General features: G+C 33.9%; 1 protein-coding gene and 1 long non-coding RNA gene across 4 annotated transcripts in view; one reads left to right on the top strand and one right to left on the bottom strand.

Annotated features, from left to right (window-relative positions):
• The window catches only part of LOC128249198 (uncharacterized), a 97,966-nt gene that overhangs the window by 17,111 nt on the left and 55,855 nt on the right, over positions 1–25,000 (top strand). The gene's annotated exons all lie outside the window — the stretch shown is intronic.
• Positions 7,322–25,000, bottom strand: part of LOC106870943 (uncharacterized) — a 37,017-nt gene continuing 19,338 nt past the window's right edge. For 2 of the 3 annotated variants that reach the window (XM_089360993.1, XM_089360991.1), the window contains 2 exons: positions 18,445–19,628; positions 7,322–7,797 (listed from right to left, as the gene is read on the bottom strand). In XM_089360993.1, the coding sequence (XP_089217119.1) occupies positions 7,466–7,797; positions 18,445–18,514 (402 nt within the window). In that variant the 5' untranslated portion in view covers positions 18,515–19,628 and the 3' untranslated portion in view covers positions 7,322–7,465. Of the gene's footprint in view, positions 7,798–18,444; positions 19,629–19,724; positions 20,017–25,000 lie in introns of those variants that run through there. The other variant, XM_089360992.1, reaches the window with a different exon arrangement.

Here is a 25,000-nt window from a genome sequence, read left to right as displayed (position 1 = left end):
ATGTAATCGACTTCCCCCTCCTCCGAACTTGTGCCAAAATTTGATAAATAAAATAGCATTTTTCTCCATGTACTGAAGGACCTTGCCGATCTGTACTAAATGTATTGTCAAATCGCTACTCAGAAGAGGACGAAAAAAGTAACAATGGAGTTATGAATAAGTCAGTTGACAAAACTATAATTTCAATATGAAGTTAACCACATTTACGTATTATCAAATGAAATCAGATAATGCATATACAAACTAATAAAAATATGTCATGAGCCGTTATGAAAAAATTTCATTAGAACATGAAATACAAAAATACACAGTAAGAAACGCAATGAAACTCTCTTTTTAAATGTTCGCAGTCGTATAACAAAATTAACAGCATAAGCTATATCCACTTAACTAACACAATAGTTTGGTACTTACACAATGCACAATAAACTTCTAAAGTTTTGAAACGTTTGCGAGTTTTAACAGGCCATTAACAATGTATCACGATAAAGATGCTCTGTGCGCATGCTTAAACGTACATGAGAAAACATTAAGAAAATATTTTGAAGAGATATGAAAAATATTTGAAATTTCATAGACAAAAATTAATAAACAGGAATTTTAATACAAAGAATTAACCTGTCGTTTTACAGACAAGAAAATAGTAAAATATGGTAGCCATGACAGAGACCTTATTTAAGGTGTGCAAGACGTTGAGAAATTGATGTGATACCATCTCGTCACTCATTAACGTTTAAGTTTATGGTAAACAGATAAAACATCCGAGTATACTTACTATTACTCCTCATGTATTTGACACCAAGAACAATAGAAGAATGTTGCTTGTAAAAAACATTTACTGTGTATAAAAACAAATGCACAATATGCTCGTGCGCATCATACCCACAAACACAATCACACATGTACACACAAACGCACATACATATACGTATGTATATGAATGCGTGCATATAGGAATGTCTGTATTTTCGTATATTCTTGTAGTTTGTTTGAAGCATGGTGGAATACAGAGTAAATTAGTTTTCTAGAAGGCGATAACAATTGTTAGTGCAGTGAACATAAAAAAGGGTGCGTATACCAAAGGAATTGAAATGTTACTTTCAAAGTGCTAAATTAATCCTGTACAGACATTGTAAAAGAATTCTAACAAAGCTACTTAAACATTTCTAAGGCAACATTTTGATATTTTATAATTATTCCTAAAATCAAAATTTCTACCCACATTGCTATCGCCTTCGATAACACATTTTTATACAAACACACGCAGAAAACACAAACACACACACACACATACACGCACACATGCACACACACTCACACACACACACACGCATATATATTTGTGTATATATATATATATATATATATATATATATATATATATGTATATGCGTGAGCGTGTGTAATTATATATATATGTACATATGTGTACATAGAACTAAATATATATATATCATATACGTATATATATACATACACACACACACACATACATATATATATATATATATATATATATATATATATATATATATATATATATATATATATATTTATATATATATATATATATATATATATATATATATATAATATATATATATAATATACATACGCAACCGCAAATATTCATACCTTGTATACATACGTAGATACATACATACGTAAATACATACATACATTTGTACATACATACATGCATACATTGAAAAATAGATAGATATACATCCATACCCCACCATTTGTGTATGTGCATATATATATATATATATATATATATATATATATATATATATGGGTGTATGCGGGCATTTTTGTATGAATGCGTGTGTATGTGTGCGCGCACGTGCGTGTGTGGTGTGTGCGTATATGTGTGTGTGTATGTGTGTGTGTAAACATACAAACACGCGCGTATAGACACTTTGAGGCAAGATAATTTCATATCCATAGCAACAGCACACATAGTATATACAGAATCGTAGATAACCTTACTTGAAACACAGTTATGCCCAATCTTTATTTTAAAGTAAAAATATATGTATCAAAATTTAATGTGATAAAAGTTGAACCATAAATGCTTTTATCGTTTGCCTGAATATTTCATTATATAATCTTTACAATACTTTGAAATTTACTATTTTTTGGTATAAAATTTGTAATTGAAGGGAAATATGTAAATCATTATCTAGAAAAACGTAATATATTGAAATTTCAATCTTGATTGATATTTTTATTTGAAGTAAATATTTCATTCGCATTCATTATTTTATTTTTGTAGCTGTCATTAAACTGAGTTTGCTCTTTTGCAAGCCATTCGCTCCAAACCTCCCGTTGATGGTTACCATGAGATTTTAATGCACTGAACTCTATTCTTCTTCTACCAAAAGACCTACAAGTAAACTGTCTAGACAATTTTCCATCCCCTTTTCCAATATTTGTTAATTTTATTCAATCTAAATTTCACTTATTATATCCTTCTCACACGCAGATCACATTCTTTTCCATTTTGAGACCCCTACCTCTTAAACTATCTGCTCAGCCTACATTTGATAAGCTCATAGGCTCCGCACCCCCTGTCATTCCCCTCAGATCTCTTTCTCACATCCTAACCTAAGTTATGTAAAACTATAACTCCCTCCACACTATAATGTTACATAAAGACTCTCTCACAGCAACTTCATTCATATACCACATAGAACCTTCTACGTCCTACACTCCATGTTATTTCAAGCTAGCCGAATGATTTTATGATCTGAATCAAACTCCACCAGATTACTCGTGGCAGCATATGTGCTTCACTCTTGACCAATCAAGCAGCTAGACTCTTGAGTGATACTTGTCCGTTTATTTGCTGCATACAGCAAAAATCAAATACTCCTATTCTCCCAAGAGGTTCTCTAAAACTTGTGTTATAACTATTCAGAAGAAAAGCAGGGCTTACAATGTGGAGTCACCCTTAAAAACCCAGAAAAACGTCACATATGCAAGGCCATTATCCGGACCAAGAATGGTAACTGTGTTTCCTACACTTCTCAAGTTACTTCGCCTTCTAAACTGTAGTCGATTATGTTTGTCTTTTACCAAAAGAGTTCCTGGCAACTTTATATTACCTTCTCTCCTCCACTACATAATAGCGTTTTTCAGCCAAGACCACAAGCACTTACTTGGCAAATCTCTTTCTAGCTCTTTCCCTTATCCAGGTCCACCACATCCACTTATTTGCCATCTCTTATATATCGGTAGCTTCCTGTCAAATTACATTATTGCCACATATTGACAGAGCACTGTTGTGCATTCTTTTAAATATGGCATGCACTGGGGTTCCAGTTTGTCCCCTTCCCATTCTTTTCTTGCTAAATATCAATGACTTGCCGTCACATCGAACAAGACCATTCTTCCCAGATGACACTACTCTTCATTCCCCCCTAACATTGTCCATCCATACATTACTTATTTGCAACCTAGATATTACATTCAAAACATATAGTGACTCTACGATTCTACGAAGAGACCTCAAAAGCACCTCAAATGATGATATACCAATCTCATACTTGAAGGTTCATACGTTACTCATATTAAGAAAACGTCAGCGCAATACACCCACCTATTCATGAACAGCACTCAACTACAGTTCTCACATTTGTTCGGTCTCACTATTACTGAAAAACTCTCCTGGCAAAAGGACATCCTTAACACAGCAAAACACTCCATAGACGGGTTCTTCCATTTAGAACCAGAAGATTTTTCAGCTCACAGCAATTATTGCCATACTATAAAGCCTAGGTGAAAACAACTTTAGAGTTTCTCACGGATATGTAGGATGGTGCAGTTGCTACTCATACAGACATCCCAGGCCACGTGCACCCAACTGACTGGCTTCAAATAATATACAGATGCATTCCAGCCTCTGGCCCACAGCCATACTGCCTCCTCATTCTACCTATTCTACCGCTACGATAATTATGCCCCTAATCAGAACTGGTTGGGTTCTTGCCAGCTTCATTCAAGTATTCGCATCCTATTTGTTTCCCCTTTACTTATTTCCCGTCTTGTGTCTAGCTCTAGATCAAGTAGTAAACACTTCGCACAGTCCTTCTGCACTCACAGATTTCCTACGTGTTTATATGCTTTCCCATGTGTTGACTTACAAATGACATAAATTTTACCAACCTAGGAGGCCTGCAAAAGCCATGGACATTATTCTTTTTTCCACACCCTTCAAGTAAAGTAAAGATCTGTTTATCAGTTGGGCCTATCTTCGGTCATTTCATAGTTAAAACATAATCTTGTCCACACCGATATATCTACCGCAAACTGTCATTTATATTCTATACGATTCATTTAGGTGCTAAATTTCATTCGCAAAAGTTTCCTTAGTTTTCTCTTAAGAAATACTAATTTAGATTATTTTATAATAACACAAAACAAGCCTTTTCTTTATGACAGAGAAGACGTGCTAGGACTGTTATATCTATACCCTCTGTAGACGTTAACGACCACACATTTATTATACAGCACATGATACTTATGCTGCTACCATGACAAATATTCGCTTAATCTTTGGAAAATTATTTCTATTTTGAAATTCCTGTCTGAGTTTCACGACTGAAACTCCAAGAACTTTTAAACTTTTCCTTTCTTCTGAACTTCCTACCATGAGGTTTTACTATTTTATTTTCAACACTATACTCCCATGTATTTCTAGCGTGCTGTTTAAGATTCGCTACTTCCGAGATATACTGTAGAGGTTTTGGCACTTTACTTTACTGAGTGATGTAAAATCGATTGTCTGAGAGGTTTTACCGAAATTAAAGTTAAATATAACCGACTTTGGTTCTATTTATGCAACTATATCCACCATTTACAGCAGCCAACACCACAACGTTTATATTTCAAAATATCGCTTCTGTCAGCAAGTTTTGTTTTTGACCAAATAACATACTTCGAGAGGTACGTGTAAAAGTTATCATACTTACGCAACCGTTGTCGGAGTAGTCGGTTAACCTGTCAGTTGATATGATAACGTGTACTTCGATTTGAAGGATGTTTCATAGTTTTAAAATGATTAATTGATAATACTTCGAACAATTTACATTTTTAAATACATATCATATGGTGTTTTAAGCAATTATTTTATTTCTTGTGAAGTATTTAATTTGAATTAAATGCTTTGTAGAATTAAAGGTATTATTACTAAATAGATAGTTACACAAATTTAGTTATTCTAATATTCGTAACTTTAATTAGATGTTCTGAGAAAAACACGTTTTATTTTTCATTTAGCAATAACGGAATAAATTTTTAATCAAAAATATCATATTAATTATTTCATGATCCATTCTCCGATAGGAGAAAAGGAAATATCCTTAAACAGGAGATCTGGGGCAGAATGCTTGCAATAGTGAACTCTGATAAAGGCACCCATGGGCCAGGTAGTGGTGTTAAACCGAGCGACAGATTAAAGTGGATTAATATATTGACATTCTTAACTGACTGATACCAAAAATTATTAACTGTCGTTTTAACACTTAACACTTATCTACCTGAATTCAAGAAATTTAATATTCAAATATAGATTGCAAATTGAATTTTGACTAGCAAATCAATTTTACTAATACCATTTTTAAGAATCCATTAAATAATTTTATTCAATCCAAATTGTGCGAAAAAAGTCAACAACAGTGGATCGAAAAATATATTTTTTTTACCTATAAAAAATATGTTTATCTTTTTATGGATGTGCTTTGGTGGGACTGAACATCAGCTTTACTCGTGGACAGCTTATTTTGTTTCATTTCCTTGAACTTTCCCTTTCTATCAAGAGGGCGGCACTTTTACTACTGGATTTATAAATGTGGCATATTTGTATAATGGTTTGTTTCGATTATGTCTGTGATAGGTATGTTTAGGAAAAAGGCAGCTATATAAAATTATCACTATGAGATATATGATTTATATATGTATATATATATGTGTGTGCGTGTGTGTGTGTCTGTATATATATATATATATATATATATATATATATATATATACATGAACATACACACAGACGTACAGGCACACGCACACAAACAGGCGCGCGCACACACGCACACACATACACACACACACACGCACACACACATACATATATATATATATAACTGTTTTATAAACAGTTGCATCTTATACAGAAATCTGTATTTGTTCTATATTTGTTCAAGTAGTCCTTACGATATTCTTTCGTTAAGAGTGTCCTACAGAGTAAGATAGGGGCTGTTTCAGTGCCAAATACACGAAACGATTTGGAATCTCATTTGAAAACGTTGTATTCATTTACGATGTTAAGTCCCTATGGAAAGACGCGAATGTCACATCATTCCATTGTTCCATAAGTTTTTAACGTTATATTTCCAGACATTGAACATTTTCTATTAAAAAAATGTACACATTTACAGAAAACTTGGTGTAAAATGACACCTGGTTGTTCTGTCCACTACATATGTACCTTAGGGAGCTGGATGAAAGATGACCTAATGTTACACAACTACTAGATGGAGTAAGACCATCAACTTGAACGTACAATCTGTTCAATGTGAATGTACAAAGCCATTGTTCAAATAAATGTTTTCAAAATGATTAGTTATATAAAATAATTAAAAAGTACGTCTAGGTCATTTCATCTTTAGATGTCATTTCTTCCATGGAATTCGTTTAACTGCTAGCTAAACCTAAAGCATGTACAGATGATCCTCCATGAAACCAAACGAGGCTTATCGAATGTTATGTATACATACATATATAGTTCTATATATTTGTATATTTAGATTATTGTATGTATATATATATTGTTGATAAGACCGTTTCCTGTATATATATATATATATATATTCACAAATACTTAGTTGATTGCATACACCTACAAACACCCACATATATACAAATACCCAGCTGTATGCATATGTATATTTATACATACTTGTTTGTATAAATATATTTACACGTATTTTTGCCTCATAAATAAGCAATTTGTATATTTATATATGTTATATTTGAACCTCATTCTAATCAGAAGACATAAATGTCAAATGACTGTTGTAAAATTCATTTACGTCAATGATAATTGACATATGTGAATTGAACGTTTTTGAAAACAGGAGATAATAATTTCTTAATAAAAATACAAAAACTGCGTTTCAAATAACTGCTAAAACTACCTAATTTTCTTTGTAACTGTTAAAATGTCTTAAAGTAATAACTGACTCATTGTATAAATGGATACAAATTTTCTGAATCAATTGAGAACTATCTCTTTGTTGAATTAAGACAACTATTTACATCGTTTTCATTATTTTGCAGTGAAAATGTCGCAAAATATTTCGCCTTATATATTTTCTCAATTAAAAACATTTCAGTCATTTAATAAAGTTATTTGTGAAATGTCTTCACCGCATGGGCAATCCTCCCATGCGGTAAATAATGGTCATATTTCTGTAGAAATTTCCTCCATCTCTATTGTTGGAAGAGTATTCATCCTCTCTAGACGCTTCTTCTCTCTTTCTAGCATGGTAATAGACATTTTTCTTCCGTAATTCTTGTAAATAACGCTATCTTGCGGCCGTTTGACAATGCGAATACTCTCTAAGTTTTTTGGCGCATGTCGGTAGCGTGGTTCCATCGGTTCTAGAATCCGAATATTGTCCCATTTTTTAAGGAAAACTACTACCGACACAATCCACACAATAACCACGAGGCTTACAAAGACGATTTCTTCCGCTTTTAGGGAAAATTTCTCAGGAGCAATCAGTTCTCGATCTGAAACAAAGAAAATAATTGGTCAGAACTTATTTTGAAATAATTAATAATGTCAAAAACACATAAAGCAGTGAATGATTATGAAAATATAGTTAGATAACATAGATTGACATGTAAAATTTAGTTGAAAAAATAAGGAATAATTAGTTTTTCTCATTAAGAACTGGGGACCTTTTTGGAAGTGATTTTATACAAAACATGGAAATGAAAAATAAAAAAAAATAATATTTACATCAATCAAGTGACGTGTCGATTATACACAAGGTACACATAGCTACATTGCGTATATTGTACAGGATATTTAGTTCACAGTGTACATGGTTACGAAGCAATCAATGGTAATGTGCATCTCATATCATAAAGCACAACATCCCCAAATGAGATAAGTTATCACAAATTCTTAAATAAATTCTTTATTATCGATTAATTAATGCAAAGAAATTTTCCTTTCAAAATTTTCTGGCTCTTGCTCAGTTTTCTCATTTGCAATTAACTATAAGTATAAGTCAGCCTGCTTTATTCATATGGCCCTATTCATAGCAATGTTAAATTTAATTAGATTAACTTGATTGGAGTAATTAAATATTTACTCAGACTTTTGAGCATTTAAAAAAATTTCCTAACCAAATCCATTTTTCTCTATTCAAATATACTCACAAATCAAATACCAGAAATAAATTTACAATTCTCTCCCAGTTTTCTCTTTGGCTTCAGTTGTCTCGTGAAATAATCAATAAGCAACGTATCTCCTGACTGAAAACTGTTGCTATTATTATTGATTTGGTTGTTGACATTTAGATACGAATGGTAGATAGTTTCAAATACAATCCTAAGAAGTTTGGAAGAAATGCCAAATTGTAATACACTTAAAAATAAAATGAAACGAGAGCTGTAATTTATATTATCTTTTTATAGTTCAATCTGTAAAAATGCGTAAGCCCATGGATTTTGCTGACCCTCCGAAACCAGTGACATTGGAGCACTCTACGTGTCTCTTAAAACAGTTGCAAAACAATGACCTGATGGAAATATGTACAAAGAGGAAATTCCAGACTATTGTGTAATGAGAAGAGACTTGTGAGTTTGGAGTCCCTGAGTGAAGGTTGTGTGAGACCAACCAGCACTGAAGAGTAGAGGCTACTATAGTATCATCAGAAAATACAGAGAAGAGAAGCATGTTTGTGGGTTTGAGCCACAAGGATGCAGTTTAGGACGTCTGCATGTGTATCTGTAACACCGTCCCACGTGTGGCAACAATTTTCCACCAAGCACAGCTTCAAATGTAACATTAACGTCTCCTCTGAAATTTGTAGACGATCAGTAGTTACTGGAAGCAGAAATATTCTCTGGCGCTGGTGGGTAATGCTAGCGTTTGCGATATAGTCTATGTTGATGATGTGCGTTCATCAGAAAAACTCCTGTGTTAATTAGACTTAGCATTTGAAGTGATTGTGATGGTTCTCATTGTGTACCGTTCGTGTTGAGGTGGCGTAGATACTTGATATGTGAAGGGATTGTCGTTTTGATACTGAAGGCGGCAAAATTGGAATGACACTATTGAAAGATGTTCTCGAGCTCTCTATTCGGGGAGTCAGCATAGATTCCACTTGTCTCAGAGAGTGTATCGAGGTAATTGGTGCTTACTCTAGACAAAAAAAGGGGAAAAAAAGACACTGCCTATTTCGAAAGTTGTTCCTACGCAAGAAAGAAACAGATAATCATCAACACTACAAAGTTTACAGTAAATTTCATGCAATTGTTTGAAATATTTTCTCAAAAAAAATTATATACGTAAACGCTTCTTGGCTTCTATTTCTGTCCAGATCTTTTTATAGACATTTATATAAATCTGTAAAAACCTACATGAAATAAGACAAAATAGAAACACAATTAAGTACAAATAAGCTTCAAGCAATTTATAAGAATGTTTTTTTTTTTCTCATGTTATCTAAGCCTTCTTTCATAAAATAGTATTTATTCTTTATAGTCTTCTCTTTCACTACCGAGAAAAATATTATATCTCCTAGGCCATTATTTACCATCAATAATGGTTTTACTACCGAAGTAAGTTTTCGATCACTACAATCAAATCTCTCCTATTGTTTGATGATAAAAGATATTACAGTTTTACTTTCCTTTTTCATATTCTTGCTCATTGCTGTTGTAGTTATTATCATTAATATTATTATTGAGTGAGAGAGCAGTGCATGCCATCAACGTGATACTGGGGTGATGCTCTTATTTTTACTGTATTGAAAGTGTTTTAGGCAGGACGTGCGCGGTGCCTAGGGGTGCTATTTTTTGTATGTTATATATACTTGTTAGTCCTGGAGTTTTTGATATGTATTTGTCTGAATATTTTTATCATACTTAATACGCCCACTATAATAGGAATTGTTTCTGTTTTCCTTATTCGAGTTACCTCTATTTCCATATCCTTGTACTTTGAAAGTTTCTCTGTTTCTTTTCGAGAAATATCGTCATCTGTTGGTATTGATACATCGTTTAGAAAGCATTTTTTTCTTGGTGATCTCTGACAACATTAATTTCTCTATCTGTATGTATTGGTATATCCCAGAGTATGGTTGCTTTTTCATTATCATCATTATTATTTCTTTATTGTTGCCACATCATGTTTTATATATTCTTTTAGAATATTGTAGGTCCATCTACGTTGTCAAGATTTTCCTCAGTATTTTATAACGTCGGTAGTAGAATGTAGAAGTAGAAAGCTCCATCAAACATTAAACAATGTTATTTCAATCTAATCTGAAGTTAACTCATTTCATTAATCCTACTATTGTTCTTAACAAAGTAATAAACCTCTATTCCTTTTATGCTATAGTACTGAAATATTTAATTTTGCTGTTACATGCGGCACGTTTCAACTGATAGTCGAATATTAAACTTCAGTCGTCTGAAGATATTATTATGTTCTCTAGCTAGTGAATTAGCAAAATAAAGAGTGCAGTATTCATTCGGAAGATTTTTACGATTAAAAGTAAAATTGATTTGCTAATGTTTTAAATAGAATAAAATGTTTCATAACAGATTCTTACCGGAAGTTAAAAGTCTGAAATAAAATTGTCAAATGTAAATTTCATTAAAGATAATATGAATAAGTCCATTTAATTGAAGTTTAGTGTAGTGAATCAGGTCCGTGTGTATGCAAGTATGCTGGCGGTTTGATTAAAAAGGCGGTGATATGAATTAGGGAGATAAAGTGAATCAGAAAGAAGCGGAAACTACGAGGATAAGTCAAACATTATACGGTCTCTTGATTCTGTAATTTGGTACAACAAATGCAGACGTTAAACAATTATATCATTTTTCGACATATGTTTTTGATGCACTTCTTCCAGTGGTCCACAAGCTTGCTTATTCCATGGGTGGAAAATGTTTTTGACTGCTCCCTCAGTCACTAATGCATCATTTCCGGCGCTTCTTCATCCCTAACAAATCAACGACTTCATAAACGATGTTTGAGTAGTCCAAAAAGGTGATAGTCGGAAGGGACGAGATCTGGACTGTATGCAGAGTGGTCCAGCAACTCGAAAAGGTTACAATTACGGGACTATGAACATGTGATTAGAAAATCGAAAGAAATACGGATTTGAAACCAGCTGGCAGGAAATCTAGAGGTAGACCAAGAATGAGTGGGTTGCATAATATCAATACTGTCAGTTGGTCACGCTTGAAAATCAGCAAAGAAAAGCATAACAAACAGGTCGTGAATAAATATGAACAGAAATAACTTTTTTTTAAATATTTCTGGGCTTTTGTAGAAAAATAGCTAAACTAAGTTACTGGGTGCGATAATGGTAATTTTTGGGTGATAAATGTTTAACATTTGGTTTTATTAGTTGATTGTAGAAATGTTCACTTGCATTTCTTTTCAGGAAGGCACAATTTTCTGTAGCCATATCTTTATGTGTAATTAATCGTAAGGACTATATTCTAATTCATCAGACTTCGAGCCATTTATTCTTTTCTCTAATGAGATACCATAACAGCTTAAAATGTGATAGTTTAAGATATTAAGTTGAATTGGTTTTGAATAGGTTCAAAGGCAATTGTTAAAAACAGTTCATTAGATTCGACTCTCACGCATTATAAACTCTGCAGACGCTTTGGAATATGTTCGACTGCGTATTTATGTAGACGAAAGTCATGGTTTACCATATAAAGCTAGGGCGGACGAATGACAGAATAACTCGCAAAGGGATTATATTTTAAAACGTACAATAGAGAAATTCATTTTCTGTTTCTGGACAGATCCCCTTTAAGAGGTCATGCATGTCACAAAAGATATTTTTATCCATTATGGATTATTATGTTGATAAGTCTTTATGCGTGTATTTTGGTAGGCAATATATCATTTTATAGCTGCTAAGGTAAATTATTTTTCTATTAATAAATATATCTTAACTTTTATTTAAAAGTTCGAGCCATCACAGTGCAAGAAATCTGTCAATAAGAACTAAGCAATACGTTTATTACACAACACATATACATTAATTTATGTTTTTCCATAATGTTTCTAAAGCAAAGTGATAAAATATAGAAATAACGTTTGTGGCCAATCTAATCATAAATTTCCCTAGATTCATTATCTCAATCTTCTCATGAGTACGTTGAAAAATTATTTATTTCCGTTTCACTTATAAAACAGATAGATTCGTGTCTGTTATGGAATGAACATTTTCGATAAATTACTTCTAGCTCCTATCCAGTAGGCTAACTTTGGATAGCGTCTAAGTGAAAATATTCATGTACTAGCATGGATATGTACATTTATCAACGAATTTGAGAAACTCTTTTGTAACATAAACGTTTATCACTGGAAGGTATGGACTGTTTAAGACATAAATCTGACTTTTCAGTGAAGTTCAGGCTTCAAAGTTTCCATATATGATAGAGATTTATTCATATTTATCACGATGGAATATGCACTCACTTTTGTTAATGGAAGCAAACAAAAACATATAATTTGCATAGATGTTAATTTTGTACATTTAGATTAACATGTAAGCTTGCAAGTAGTGCATATGTTGAGTAATAGATACATGTGCTTATGTTTGATTTACTGACATATTTCATTGGAACAGATTTTTTGCCGGCCTACAAAAAAATTTCAGCAGAAATAGACCATTAAAGATTCACTATGTTATTTTAGCGAGATTTCAAAAGCTATTTACAAATATCTTCTTTTAATTTGCATTTATACTATGTATATACATAAAAAAAGGTGTTGTGGAAGAATTCCGACTACCATCCCAAGGGACTAAAAGTGGACTGACACATTGCTATAAAATATAGAACTGTGAGTAGTTGAGAGTAAGCAGTTCATTGTGAGCCGTTGATTGAGAGCGTTGAGTCTCGTGTAATAGTAATCGTATTGCGTTGTGTAAATATTCCTTTCCCTTGCTTTGTTAAATTATTTATCCAACACCAGGATATAGGAGTGGCGACGAGTTGTTCGAAGCTTGCGTTGGACTTTTATAATTTTTCGTTTTTGGTACGAAACCAAAGAAAAAATCGTTTTAACACGGATCTCCGTGCAGGACAACAAGAACAACTACAACGACAGTAACAACAAAATCAAAAGCTGCTGGACTTAATGTTGAAGGAGTCTGAAAATACTTCAGGTTTGTACTCGCCAGACAGTGTAGCAAACTCAATTGAAGAATTCAGTTATAATCCAGAAGAAGGGATTACCTACTCTGTATATTTTCGAAGATACGAAGAAAACTTCAAAGAAGAATGTAAAAATTGGTCTGACGAGAAAACATTACTACTAATTTTTGAAACTCCATTAATCTGTCATTCGTTACCAAATCCAGTCTCAACTAAACCATCGTTTTGTCTTCAGCAATCAGGTCATTGACGACAACTTAATCTCTATCACACGTTGAAACAAAAATCCATTTTGCACACCTGCACACATACAATGATCAGAACCCGAGCAGACCCACTCCCTAGTCAGAAAGAAGGAATAAAAGAACTATTATTGAATTTATTAATAATTTAGTGTATTACAAAACCTAAAATAAATTCTTTGATATCTCGACAGACAGTAGGTACCTTCTCCTTCAATAGTGACGAAGAGATCTCATGACAAACAGCTATTTTGATAAAACAGAAGCTGTTAGACTAATTTTCGCAGAATGGGTTTGATTACTGCGTGATTAATTAATTAATATTACAGAGAAAATACACATAATAATATAATGAAGATTACTCTGCTATGTTCCAAGTTTCTTTAATAGTTCATCAGAGAACAAATACCTGCTATGTACGGAGAGAATAACAAGATGATTTAACATCCGTTTAATGTCCCGCTGCGTAAGGTTTAAAAATTCTAATTTACAAATTAAAATTTATTTTAACTTTTCTAATATACACCGCATTGTGCATAAGTATTTGCTAATTGTGTAATAACACCGCTAGTATGCAAATTAATTTAAGTATTGCAATTAAGTTTTAGTTATGCTTGTTTGAACTAAGTATATTCTATGAATGAATGTCTGTATGTGTGTAATTTAGAGATCTAGAATACAAATTCTATTTTACTATGATGCGATATATGTCTGTCTGTATGTATGTGTGTGTGTGTGTGTGTGTGTGTGTGTATGCATACGTGTATACATATGTATAAATGCATGTATGAATGCATAAATGGCCTCAAGCTAAATTTATTATGTGTGAAGTCATTCTATAAATCCTTCCCGGTTTATTTATTAACCCAGTGTACGTGTCCTGTGGAAGCAACATTGCTATAAGACCGGACAGAGATGTATATAGAATCTTTTCTATTCTAGACACAAGGCCCGAAATTTTGGAGGAGGAGGCTAGTCGAGTAGATCGACTCCAGTGCGCAACTGGTACTTAATTTATTGACCCCGAAAGGATGAAAGGCAAAGTCTACCTCGGCGGAATTTGAACTCAGAACGTTAAGTCAGACGAAAGATGTAAATAGAATGTGAAATGTTTGAAATGTGACAGCGAAACCTTTTAACTTTCAATCAAACAGTTATATATACTACTGATAAATTGCTTTTAGCACCAAGAAGTACTTTCTTCTCATTTAGCTGTCACAAAATTATAGAGCAAATTTTCTCATGAAAATTTTTTCGTTAAATATTTGTTTGCCATCAGCAACTTGTATTTCTTAAGAATTCTTGTCGCTGTTACAGTTAATCATGAAGCTAACTTTTTTTTATCAGAAACTCTATCACACACTTCTGTATATTTTATGAGTAAAATACTTATTCTTTAGAGACCTCTCTAAGAGAATTCGAAATATTTTACGATAGATTCTGCATTTTCTTTTCTTCTGCTCTCGTCTCTCACTCCAACAATGTAAGGTGTTTTATTGGCTTCCTGTTTTTATCAGCGACAATCATATCTTTATTTCTATCATCTCATATGTACATACATATACACGTATATGTTTTCTCTTAACAGTAAATCAATAACAGTAGATGCTTATGTTTTTATAATAAATCAATTTAAAATAGGTTTTCCGCCATTCTTACAGATAGCCATGCCTCCTCAGCTACATCAATAAACATAGTTTTAAAATGCAATTCACAGAAGCCGAAATGAATATCTATGGGATGTTTTGGATCTTTCTGATTTGGCGGACACCATTTTTTATTTAGTTTTTATTTAGTGTGTTTTCTACCGAAACACTTTGAAACTTCGTATACTTGTATATTTTGTCATATAGAAGAAAGAAAAAATTTTATAGTCGAAGTTATTTCTCGAACCGTGCCAGTAGAGCTTATTCCGAACGAGCAATGCTTTCCGATAGCACTGTCAGGCCAGGGATCTCTAGAAATTGTCCTTAGTCCCGACCCGAAAGTGATCCTGGAGAGGTGGGCCAAGTATTCCTCATCGACGACTAGGGTCTCCCCAAGAACAACGTCGCACCTCCCCTCCACTAATCCTTTCTAGAACGCCTTCGTGGAATCGAAGTCGCAGAAGTTTGATCCCGGTCAGCAGAATGCCATTCGCCCAGACTCGGTCACTCTTTTATCCACAACTGCACTTCAGTCAAAGAGACGAGCTGCGGAAAAACGCGTCTCACAAACGACGACCACACCTGTCACCGTCTTCTATGAAACGCTGGAGATGTCGCAGTCTCAGCGCATGTCTGCGCATCATTAACCACAGTATGTCCAGCCCTCCATTTAGGGGATGTTAGCAGCAAATGGATCGCCTGACCATCGGAACGCTTCCCTTCCACAAAAACCGGAAGAGTATGCAAGCCCACTGACTTTTCCGGGTAAATTTTCGCTCCTGTTACCGCTTCGTATTCTTTTAGTGTCTCGCCGACCAGGTCGATATGTCTGTACCTCGGCACTATGACGGTGACGTCGTCCGCGTATGCAGACACACTCTTCCTGCATCCCAGTTCTCGCGGATGCCTCTCAGCGTCGCCAGCTTCCGCAGTAGTGGCTCTAGAGTCAATACATACAGAAGAGATGAGATGGGGCATCCTTGACGGACCGAACGTGAGATGTTAAATGGTCTGGATAGATGACTATTTACGCAAACTACCGATTGGATGATGCTGTATAAGGCAACGATCCAACCGCAGAAGATGGGACCGAAACCAGCCGCCCTAAGGACAGCCTCCAAGTAACGATGATCGACCCTATCGAAAGCTTTCGATTGATCCAAATTGATCAGCGCCCCACCCATGCCAGGTTCCTTAACTACCCTGTATATGTTGAAACGCATGAGGCGGAGGTTGTTTGGATACTTCTGCTCGGCACGGCACACCTTTGCGCCTTGTCGACCAGTTTTTTGATGACAAGCGCCAACCTCTCAGCTAGCACTTTGGCCAAAATTTTCAAATCTGCGTTGAACAGAGTGATGGGCTTGAAGTTATCTATGACGTTCCCCTTGTTTGGATCTTTCTTTAGCAGTGCCACCGCTCCTCGGTTCACAAAACTGGGGATACTCCTGTATTGCTGTTACCTGCAGTAGAATGCTACCAAGACGTCTCCAATCAAGTCTGGCATATGACCATAAAGCTCGTAGTGTAGACCATCCAAGCCTGGCGACTTGTCTCTTGCGCAGCCTGCCACCGCATTCCATACATCCGCAGCTTTGATGGGTCTTTAACAACATTCGGCTTCTCTCGTCGAGAGACATGGCAGGCCATGTAGATAGGCATTAAAGTCTACCCTGCGTTCTGACCCACCAGTTGTCCCGAACAGTCGGGCAAAGTGCTGTTGAAAGGCATCACACATCCTTTCGGGCTCGAGTAATTCGCGCCCCTGTTCATCTGTCATTTTCAAGTAATGACTTGTGTGCTACAGAAAAATTAAAGTGAAATAAGCAACAGACAGCTACTTAATGAGAATGTTGATCTGAAAGACATGAATGTAAGTGCGGTTACAGAAATTGAACCCATAGTAATGTTTTACATTTCTTAGTTGGTAATCAAAGGTTATTCAATATTTAATCACTCATTTAAGGAATAAATCAAAATATCCAAGTGTGTAGCACTTGCGAGTCTTTCCTTTCATAGACGTTACGAGGCAAGAAGGAATGTTATTTCATTTGTAATGTATTTGCAACTGCTAAATCTCGTTTACTAATGTTAAACGATGTTAAACGATGTTTAAATGTTTTAGGTACTTTTAGATGTTCTCTACTAAAGAAATGAATCCACTCAAATGGCAATAAAAATTATGAACTTTCAACTAAATTAAGCGTTAATAGATTGATGTAGGTACAAATGTGTTAAATGCATTAAATACAAGTGTTGGATTTTAAAGAAAAAGCGCTAAATGGATTACAATTGAATTAATTGGGGATTAATCTGCATCATTAAAATATTCAAAATCTTTATTCGTTGATTAATTTATCAACGAGAACAAATATTACCAGCGTTTTTCAGTTATAAAAATCGGTTGTTATGGATGTTGGTTTGTGAGGCTGATGAATGTTTCCTGAAAATAATATTGACTTTATGGAAGATAACTTAAAAAGTAAACTGTTATCAATATCATAAAATTTTAGAGGTTTCTTTTGAAATGCTGCCTTTATAAAATGTCAACTGAGGTGGTTACAGAAACAATACGGTTTTAAAAGCAAATGGTTATTAAACATAGGTTTCCTTTTCATACGAAAATAGTCGTCAAAAGTTATAGATGTCGATATTTTCAGTGTAATCCTATGCACAAAAATATGAAGCTATCATTAGCAATAAAAACAACAAGGAGAAGAATAATGTCTTGGTTAGGTACAAAATCTTAGTTTTATTTTGAGAAAAAAACTATTTTGTGAGTTTATTTGTTGTGTGATGGAATTAATGATTGCTATCTCCTGATTTTTACCAGGATAGAGACATAAAAATACAATAATGAATTCTTTGGTATCAGGTATTCTGGATGAACGAGCGATTGATTTGTCTGATTTTACCATTAAGTACTTACATTATCGACCGAGGAATATAAAAGCAAAATTAATGCCGGTGGCATTTGAAACAAAGCACAAACATTGGCCACTGAGCTAGATATTGTAATAACTAGTACGTCACCAACACTACGACTAGCACCAAAAAACCAAAACCATACACACCACCAATATCAACAATAACAACATCAATAATAATAATAATATACCGACCTGTGCTTGTATTAAATACCCCTTCATTGCTGCTATTTACGGTACTTGCCACGTTTTCGTCGGAGATCATAAAGACACAAGTTCGGTGTATTTGAAAAAGTTGTTCCTGTTAAACAGGTCTGTTTTGATTATTGACCAGGCGTGAATCTAACTGTTTTGAAATTGGTGATAACGCTGTGTAGCACAGCAATGGTAGTGAATGCCGGGTGTGAGTGGCAGTAAGAACTTACTACTCACTAAAGTGGCCGTTAAAATATCGATCTTATTTTGTAGACAAGGAATATTCTACTCCAATAACAACACATGTATTATTGGACAAATGATAACTCACCAAAAATTGCAATAGACAGTTTAAACCATTGCTTTTTTAGACATTAACATTTCGATAGTTTCTCGGGTACAAATGCATGTGCAACATATATGCATATACATACATACAGATAGATAGATAGATAGATAGATAGATAGATAGATGTCCCAAAGGCTTATATAATGTGCGAAATAAACTTTTCCAAAAAACTCTCACGGAAGATCAATGCAGCTTGCTGTTTTATGAGTTACGTTTATATATAGAAAAATATAAATTTATGTAAGACATTCTTCGTTTTAAAAAAAATCTCCTCCAATGTACATTTATTAAACTTTTTTTTTTTTTCGTTTTGAACGCCAAATATATTTTTACAGAATTATATCAAAGCATTGCGTCTTAGAATTTCATCAACTTTCTGTGTCTTATGGCTGGTTGCGTTCCAGAATGTCACAAACGACTAATACTATGTACAGCTGAATTTAAACGCATTAGTTATTCTGTTAACATGTGTTTGTATGTATACATACATATACATACATGCATACATACATACATACATACATACATACATACATATGTATGTATGTGTGTATGTATGTATGTATGTATGTATGTATGAGTGTATATATCCCAGACGTAATATATCAGCGTTTCACCTTTTTCAATTTCTTTTAAAATCTGCCGGGTTTTTTTTTTTGTTTTGTTTCGTGTTTGGTTTTTTGTTTGTTTTGTTGTTGTTTCTTGGCAATCCTAGAGCAGTTTTTCAACACAGAAGAATCTTATACATCATCTTGGCCACGAAAATATTCCACCACTAAGGGAAAAATTGCATATTTAAATAATTAACCACATCTAATTAATGCAGAATGGTTATCTGAAAATAAAAGAATAAATATAATAAATAAAACATTTATAATGAGCATACACACATTACATATATATGTTTATATGTATGTATGGATGTACGTACTGTATTTGTATATATATATGTACTTGTCGGTGTACCAATATATTGAGTCGTATATTACGTGTTACAGAAGATTTTTCCAACGGTAGAGGGATAAAATACTCAATATTTAGTGCATTGCAAGACGGAGAGCTGGCAGAATGGTTACTGCGTGTACGGTTCTGAGTTGAAATGCCACCGGAGTCGACTTTGCGCTTCATCCATTTGGGTTCGATGTAATCGACTCATCCCCTCGCCTGAAGTTGCTGGAATTGTGCCATGATCTGAAACCGATATTAGGTGCATTGTTTATTTAAAGAGCATTCTTTTTTACGACTTGATTTTCAACGCCAATGTGACAACCAAGTGAACTAATCAGTGTGTGTATGTGTGTGCATGTATGTATGTATGTATGTATATGTATAAATAATGTAAATATATGTATGTGGCACCTTGGGCAACTGTCTTCTGCTATAGCCTCGGGCAGACTAAAGCCTTGTGAGTGGATTTGGTAGATGAAAACTGAAAGAAGCCCGTCGTTTATATGTATATATGTGTGTGTATGTGTTTGTGTGTTTGTGCCCCCCCCCCCCACACACACACACAACATCGCTTGACAGCCGATGCTGGTGTGTTTACGTCCCCGTAACTTAGCGGTTCGGTAAAAGGAGGAAGAGTAAAGGTGGGAGGGTTATATATTGGTTTCAAATTTGGGCACAAGGCCAGCAATCTCGGAGGATGTCCTAAGTCGATTACATCGGGCCCAGTACTCAGCTGGTACTTATTTTATCCACCCTGAAACGGTGAAAGGCAAAATCGACCTGAGAGAAATTTGAACATAAAGACGGACGAAATGCTGCAAGCATTTTACCCAGCGGCCTAACGGTTCTGCCAGGACATTGTGTCAGTCCTTAGTTTATAAGTTTATTATAATTATCAAGTGATAGCAAAATGGCATTAGTTAATTAGCGGAAAACTGCATGTTATTAGATGATATTTCGGTTAAACAAAGGATACTTGCTAGTCTGCGTCTTGCCACGTTACGTTGTATTTCCTCTAACAATAGTAATTATAATCTGCTACTAATAATTGTCTCATATCTAGACCGCTTTTATCTCCTTAAAATCCCAAGACAATGAAGTGATTTATGTTTCCCAGCAAATGAATACAAATTAATTGATTCATTGTGTCAGTTACACTGATGTTAATCTTATTAACCTAAATCATGCATCTCTAGGATGTCATAACAAAATATTAATTTAGAATAACAATACATATCGCTTTAACTCTTTTGATAAAACATAGAGCTGGAGAGGACATTACAAATGTTGGATATTTAGCTCTAAGTATGGAAAGCAAAATGATATATTTTAATGGAAATGAGAAGAGCTTTGGCATTCTTGCTTTTGGCAATGCCATGAGCAGTATGCAGGAAGGCAATGAATTTCAAAAGAAGACCGAAAACAAAGAATGTAATTTTTGCTCTACATCATACACCAGATTTTAGTGAACAGTAAATTTTGAAACTTTTGATGGTGGGCATTAAAGAGTTTTTGTGAAATAACGTTATTGCTTCGGCAAATAATAATTCGTAGCACAAAAAGAATATATTGATTCATTGCTGCGTGTAGTAAAAGGGACACATATGACCGTGTCCATAGATTGCTGGACAACAGCTGTTTGTTCTACATCGAAAGTGAAAATATTCAGTTGTCTTCTTCATTAAGCCACTGAAACGTGTATAACTATGTGCACATATCTTTATGGAGTGGGGAATTACTATTGGACTCAATAATAAATGGAGTGGTTAATTAAATCTACATATATAACATGGCTATACTGTAGACTTAATGAGTGAATTGTCTTACATAGTTAATAAATAAATAAAATAAATAATAAAGTGAATTTGATCGGATAAGGTTCCGGCAGGGGAAGATTTTTCTGATAGCCACTCAACAAAGAGATTATTGTCTTACGCACCCAACATTTTGGCATTGAGAAAAGTAAGACTATCTAATTAAGAGGAAACTAATAATCTTTTATTGAATGAAATTTAGATCTCATTATCATTTGCAGTAGGTTCAATCTAAATATGAAAAAATGTATACTTGTAAATTAATAGTTCTAACTGCGAGTTGTCGCGTATATATGTGATGGGGTTTGTGTGATGGGGTTTATGTGATGGGGTTTATGTGATGGGGTTTATGTGATGGGGTCTATGTGATTTCGCATGTTTCCATGTTAGTTATTGCAATACAAATTTATCACAAATTAGTATTACTCTATTTTATATTGTAAATATATAAAATGGAAATGCAACAAAATATTTTAATATAAATATATATTTATATTTTAAATGATTTTTTTGACATTTTATAAGCAATTTAATTTAGAACAAATAGTTATGTCTGCTGCATAGGGCAGAACTCTGTAGATCATACTGAAAATTAATATTCCTGATCCATGACCAGTAATATATAAGGAGAAAAACCAGAACTAGAAAAACGTCGGTTAATGTACAAGAATATATATTAAACTGATTTGTTTGTAGTATTTAAAACTTTTATTGTTCAATGCATTAGAAATAAGAAAATACTGTATGGGTACTCGAAATAGGAGTTGCTTATATATTGAATACTCAGATTGTACGAGAAATAGCTTGATAAGAGTGAAGTGATGAAAGGTAATAAAAATAAGTAGAGAGCGTAAAGGAGGATCCGGTTGGCGTGACATATAATAGATAAAACAAAACAAATAACAAAAGAACATATATAGATGTAGATAGAACGTTAAAAATATTTCTACATATGAAATACATAAAAACATGTTGCGGATATTTCGTTCGACATGATACATGGCACTGACTATTGCTTCTTTACTCCTTTAATGTTCCCCTTGTTAAATATTCCCTTTGTTTAACTAAAATGAAGGGTCAATTTCTGCAATCTGTACCGTTTGAGTAAATTCTATGCTTTTGAAAATAATAGAATCAGAGTTACAGGGTTTGACACCACAATCTAGCTTTGGAGTGGAGTCTCATAGTATTGAGACCATGTCTCCCGTTTAAGAATAATTTTCTTCCACCAGTTTCAAAGGCCTTGAAAAGTGCCATATGTCCTGCTCTCTTTATGCGTCATGTCTACGGGTATCCGACACAATGGTATCCGGAATACCATACCTGGCGAATAATTCGTGTAAAAAGCTCATTGCAACCGCAGATGTCAGCTTTTGATGGTGGGCATTAAAGAGTTTTTGTGAAATAACGTTATTGCTTCGGCAAATAATAATTCGTAGCACAAAAAGAATATATTGATTCATTGCTGCGTGTAGTAAAAGGGACACATATGACCGTGTCCATAGATTGCTGGACAACAGCTGTTTGTTCTACATCGAAAGTGAAAATATTCAGTTGTCTTCTTCATTAAGCCACTGAAACGTGTATAACTATGTGCACATATCTTTATGGAGTGGAGAATTACTATTGGACTCAATAATAAATGGAGTGGTTAATTAAATCTACATATATAACATGGCTATACTGTAGACTTAATGAGTGAATTGTCTTACATAGTTAATAAATAAATAAAATAAATAATAAAGTGAATTTGATCGGATAAGGTTCCGGCAGGGGAAGATTTTTCTGATAGCCACTCAACAAAGAGATTATTGTCTTACGCACCCAACATTTTGGCATTGAGAAAAGTAAGACTATCTAATTAAGAGGAAACTAATAATCTTTTATTGAATGAAATTTAGATCTCATTATCATTTGCAGTAGGTTCAATCTAAATATGAAAAAATGTATACTTGTAAATTAATAGTTCTAACTGCGAGTTGTCGCGTATATATGTGATGGGGTTTATGTGATGGGGTTTATGTGATGGGGTTTATGTGATGGGGTTTATGTGATGGGGTTTATGTGATGGGGTTTATGTGATGGGGTTTATGTGATGGGGTTTATGTGATGGGGTTTATGTGATGGGGTTTATGTGATGGGGTTTGTGTGATTGCGCATGTTTCCATGTTAGTTATTGCAATACAAATTTATCACAAATTAGTATTACTCTATTTTATATTGTAAATATATAAAATGGAAATGCAACAAAATATCTTAATATAAATATATATTTATATTTTAAATGATTTTTTTGACATTTTATAAGCAATTTAATTTAGAACAAATAGTTATGTCTGCTGCATAGGGCAGAACTCTGTAGATCATACTGAAAATTAATATTCCTGATCCATGACCAGTAATATATAAGGAGAAAAACCAGAACTAGAAAAACGTCGGTTAATGTACAAGAATATATATTAAACTGATTTGTTTGTAGTATTTAAAACTTTTATTGTTCAATGCATTAGAAATAAGAAAATACTGTATGGGTACTCGAAATAGGAGTTGCTTATATATTGAATACTCAGATTGTACGAGAAATAGCTTGATAAGAGTGAAGTGATGAAAGGTAATAAAAATAAGTAGAGAGCGTAAAGGAGGATCCGGTTGGCGTGACATATAATAGATAAAACAAAACAAATAACAAAAGAACATATATAGATGTAGATAGAACGTTAAAAATATTTCTACATATGAAATACATAAAAACATGTTGCGAATATTTCGTTCGACATGATACATGGCACTGACTATTGCTTCTTTACTCCTTTAATGTTCCCCTTGTTAAATATTCCCTTTGTTTAACTAAAATGAAGGGTCAATTTCTGCAATCTGTACCGTTTGAGTAAATTCTATGCTTTTGAAAATAATAGAATCAGAGTTACAGGGTTTGACACCACAATCTAGCTTTGGAGTGGAGTCTCATAGTATTGAGACCATGTCTCCCGTTTAAGAATAATTTTCTTCCACCAGTTTCAAAGGCCTTGAAAAGTGCCATATGTCCTGCTCTCTTTATGCGTCATGTCTACGGGTATCCGACACAATGGTATCCGGAATACCATACCTGGCGAATAATTCGTGTAAAAAGCTCATTGCAACCGCAGATGTCAGCTTTTGATGGTGGGCATTAAAGAGTTTTTGTGAAATAACGTTATTGCTTCGGCAAATAATAATTCGTAGCACAAAAAGAATATATTGATTCATTGCTGCGTGTAGTAAAAGGGACACATATGACCGTGTCCATAGATTGCTGGACAACAGCTGTTTGTTCTACATCGAAAGTGAAAATATTCAGTTGTCTTCTTCATTAAGCCACTGAAACGTGTATAACTATGTGCACATATCTTTATGGAGTGGAGAATTACTATTGGACTCAATAATAAATGGAGTGGTTAATTAAATC

The sequence above is a fragment of the Octopus bimaculoides genome, chromosome 12 (assembly GCF_046866305.1).
Source record: "Octopus bimaculoides isolate indiv1 chromosome 12, ASM4686630v1, whole genome shotgun sequence".
In the NCBI taxonomy this organism is placed as follows: domain Eukaryota; kingdom Metazoa; phylum Mollusca; class Cephalopoda; order Octopoda; family Octopodidae; genus Octopus; species Octopus bimaculoides.
This window is presented reverse-complemented; position numbering and strand designations above follow the sequence as displayed.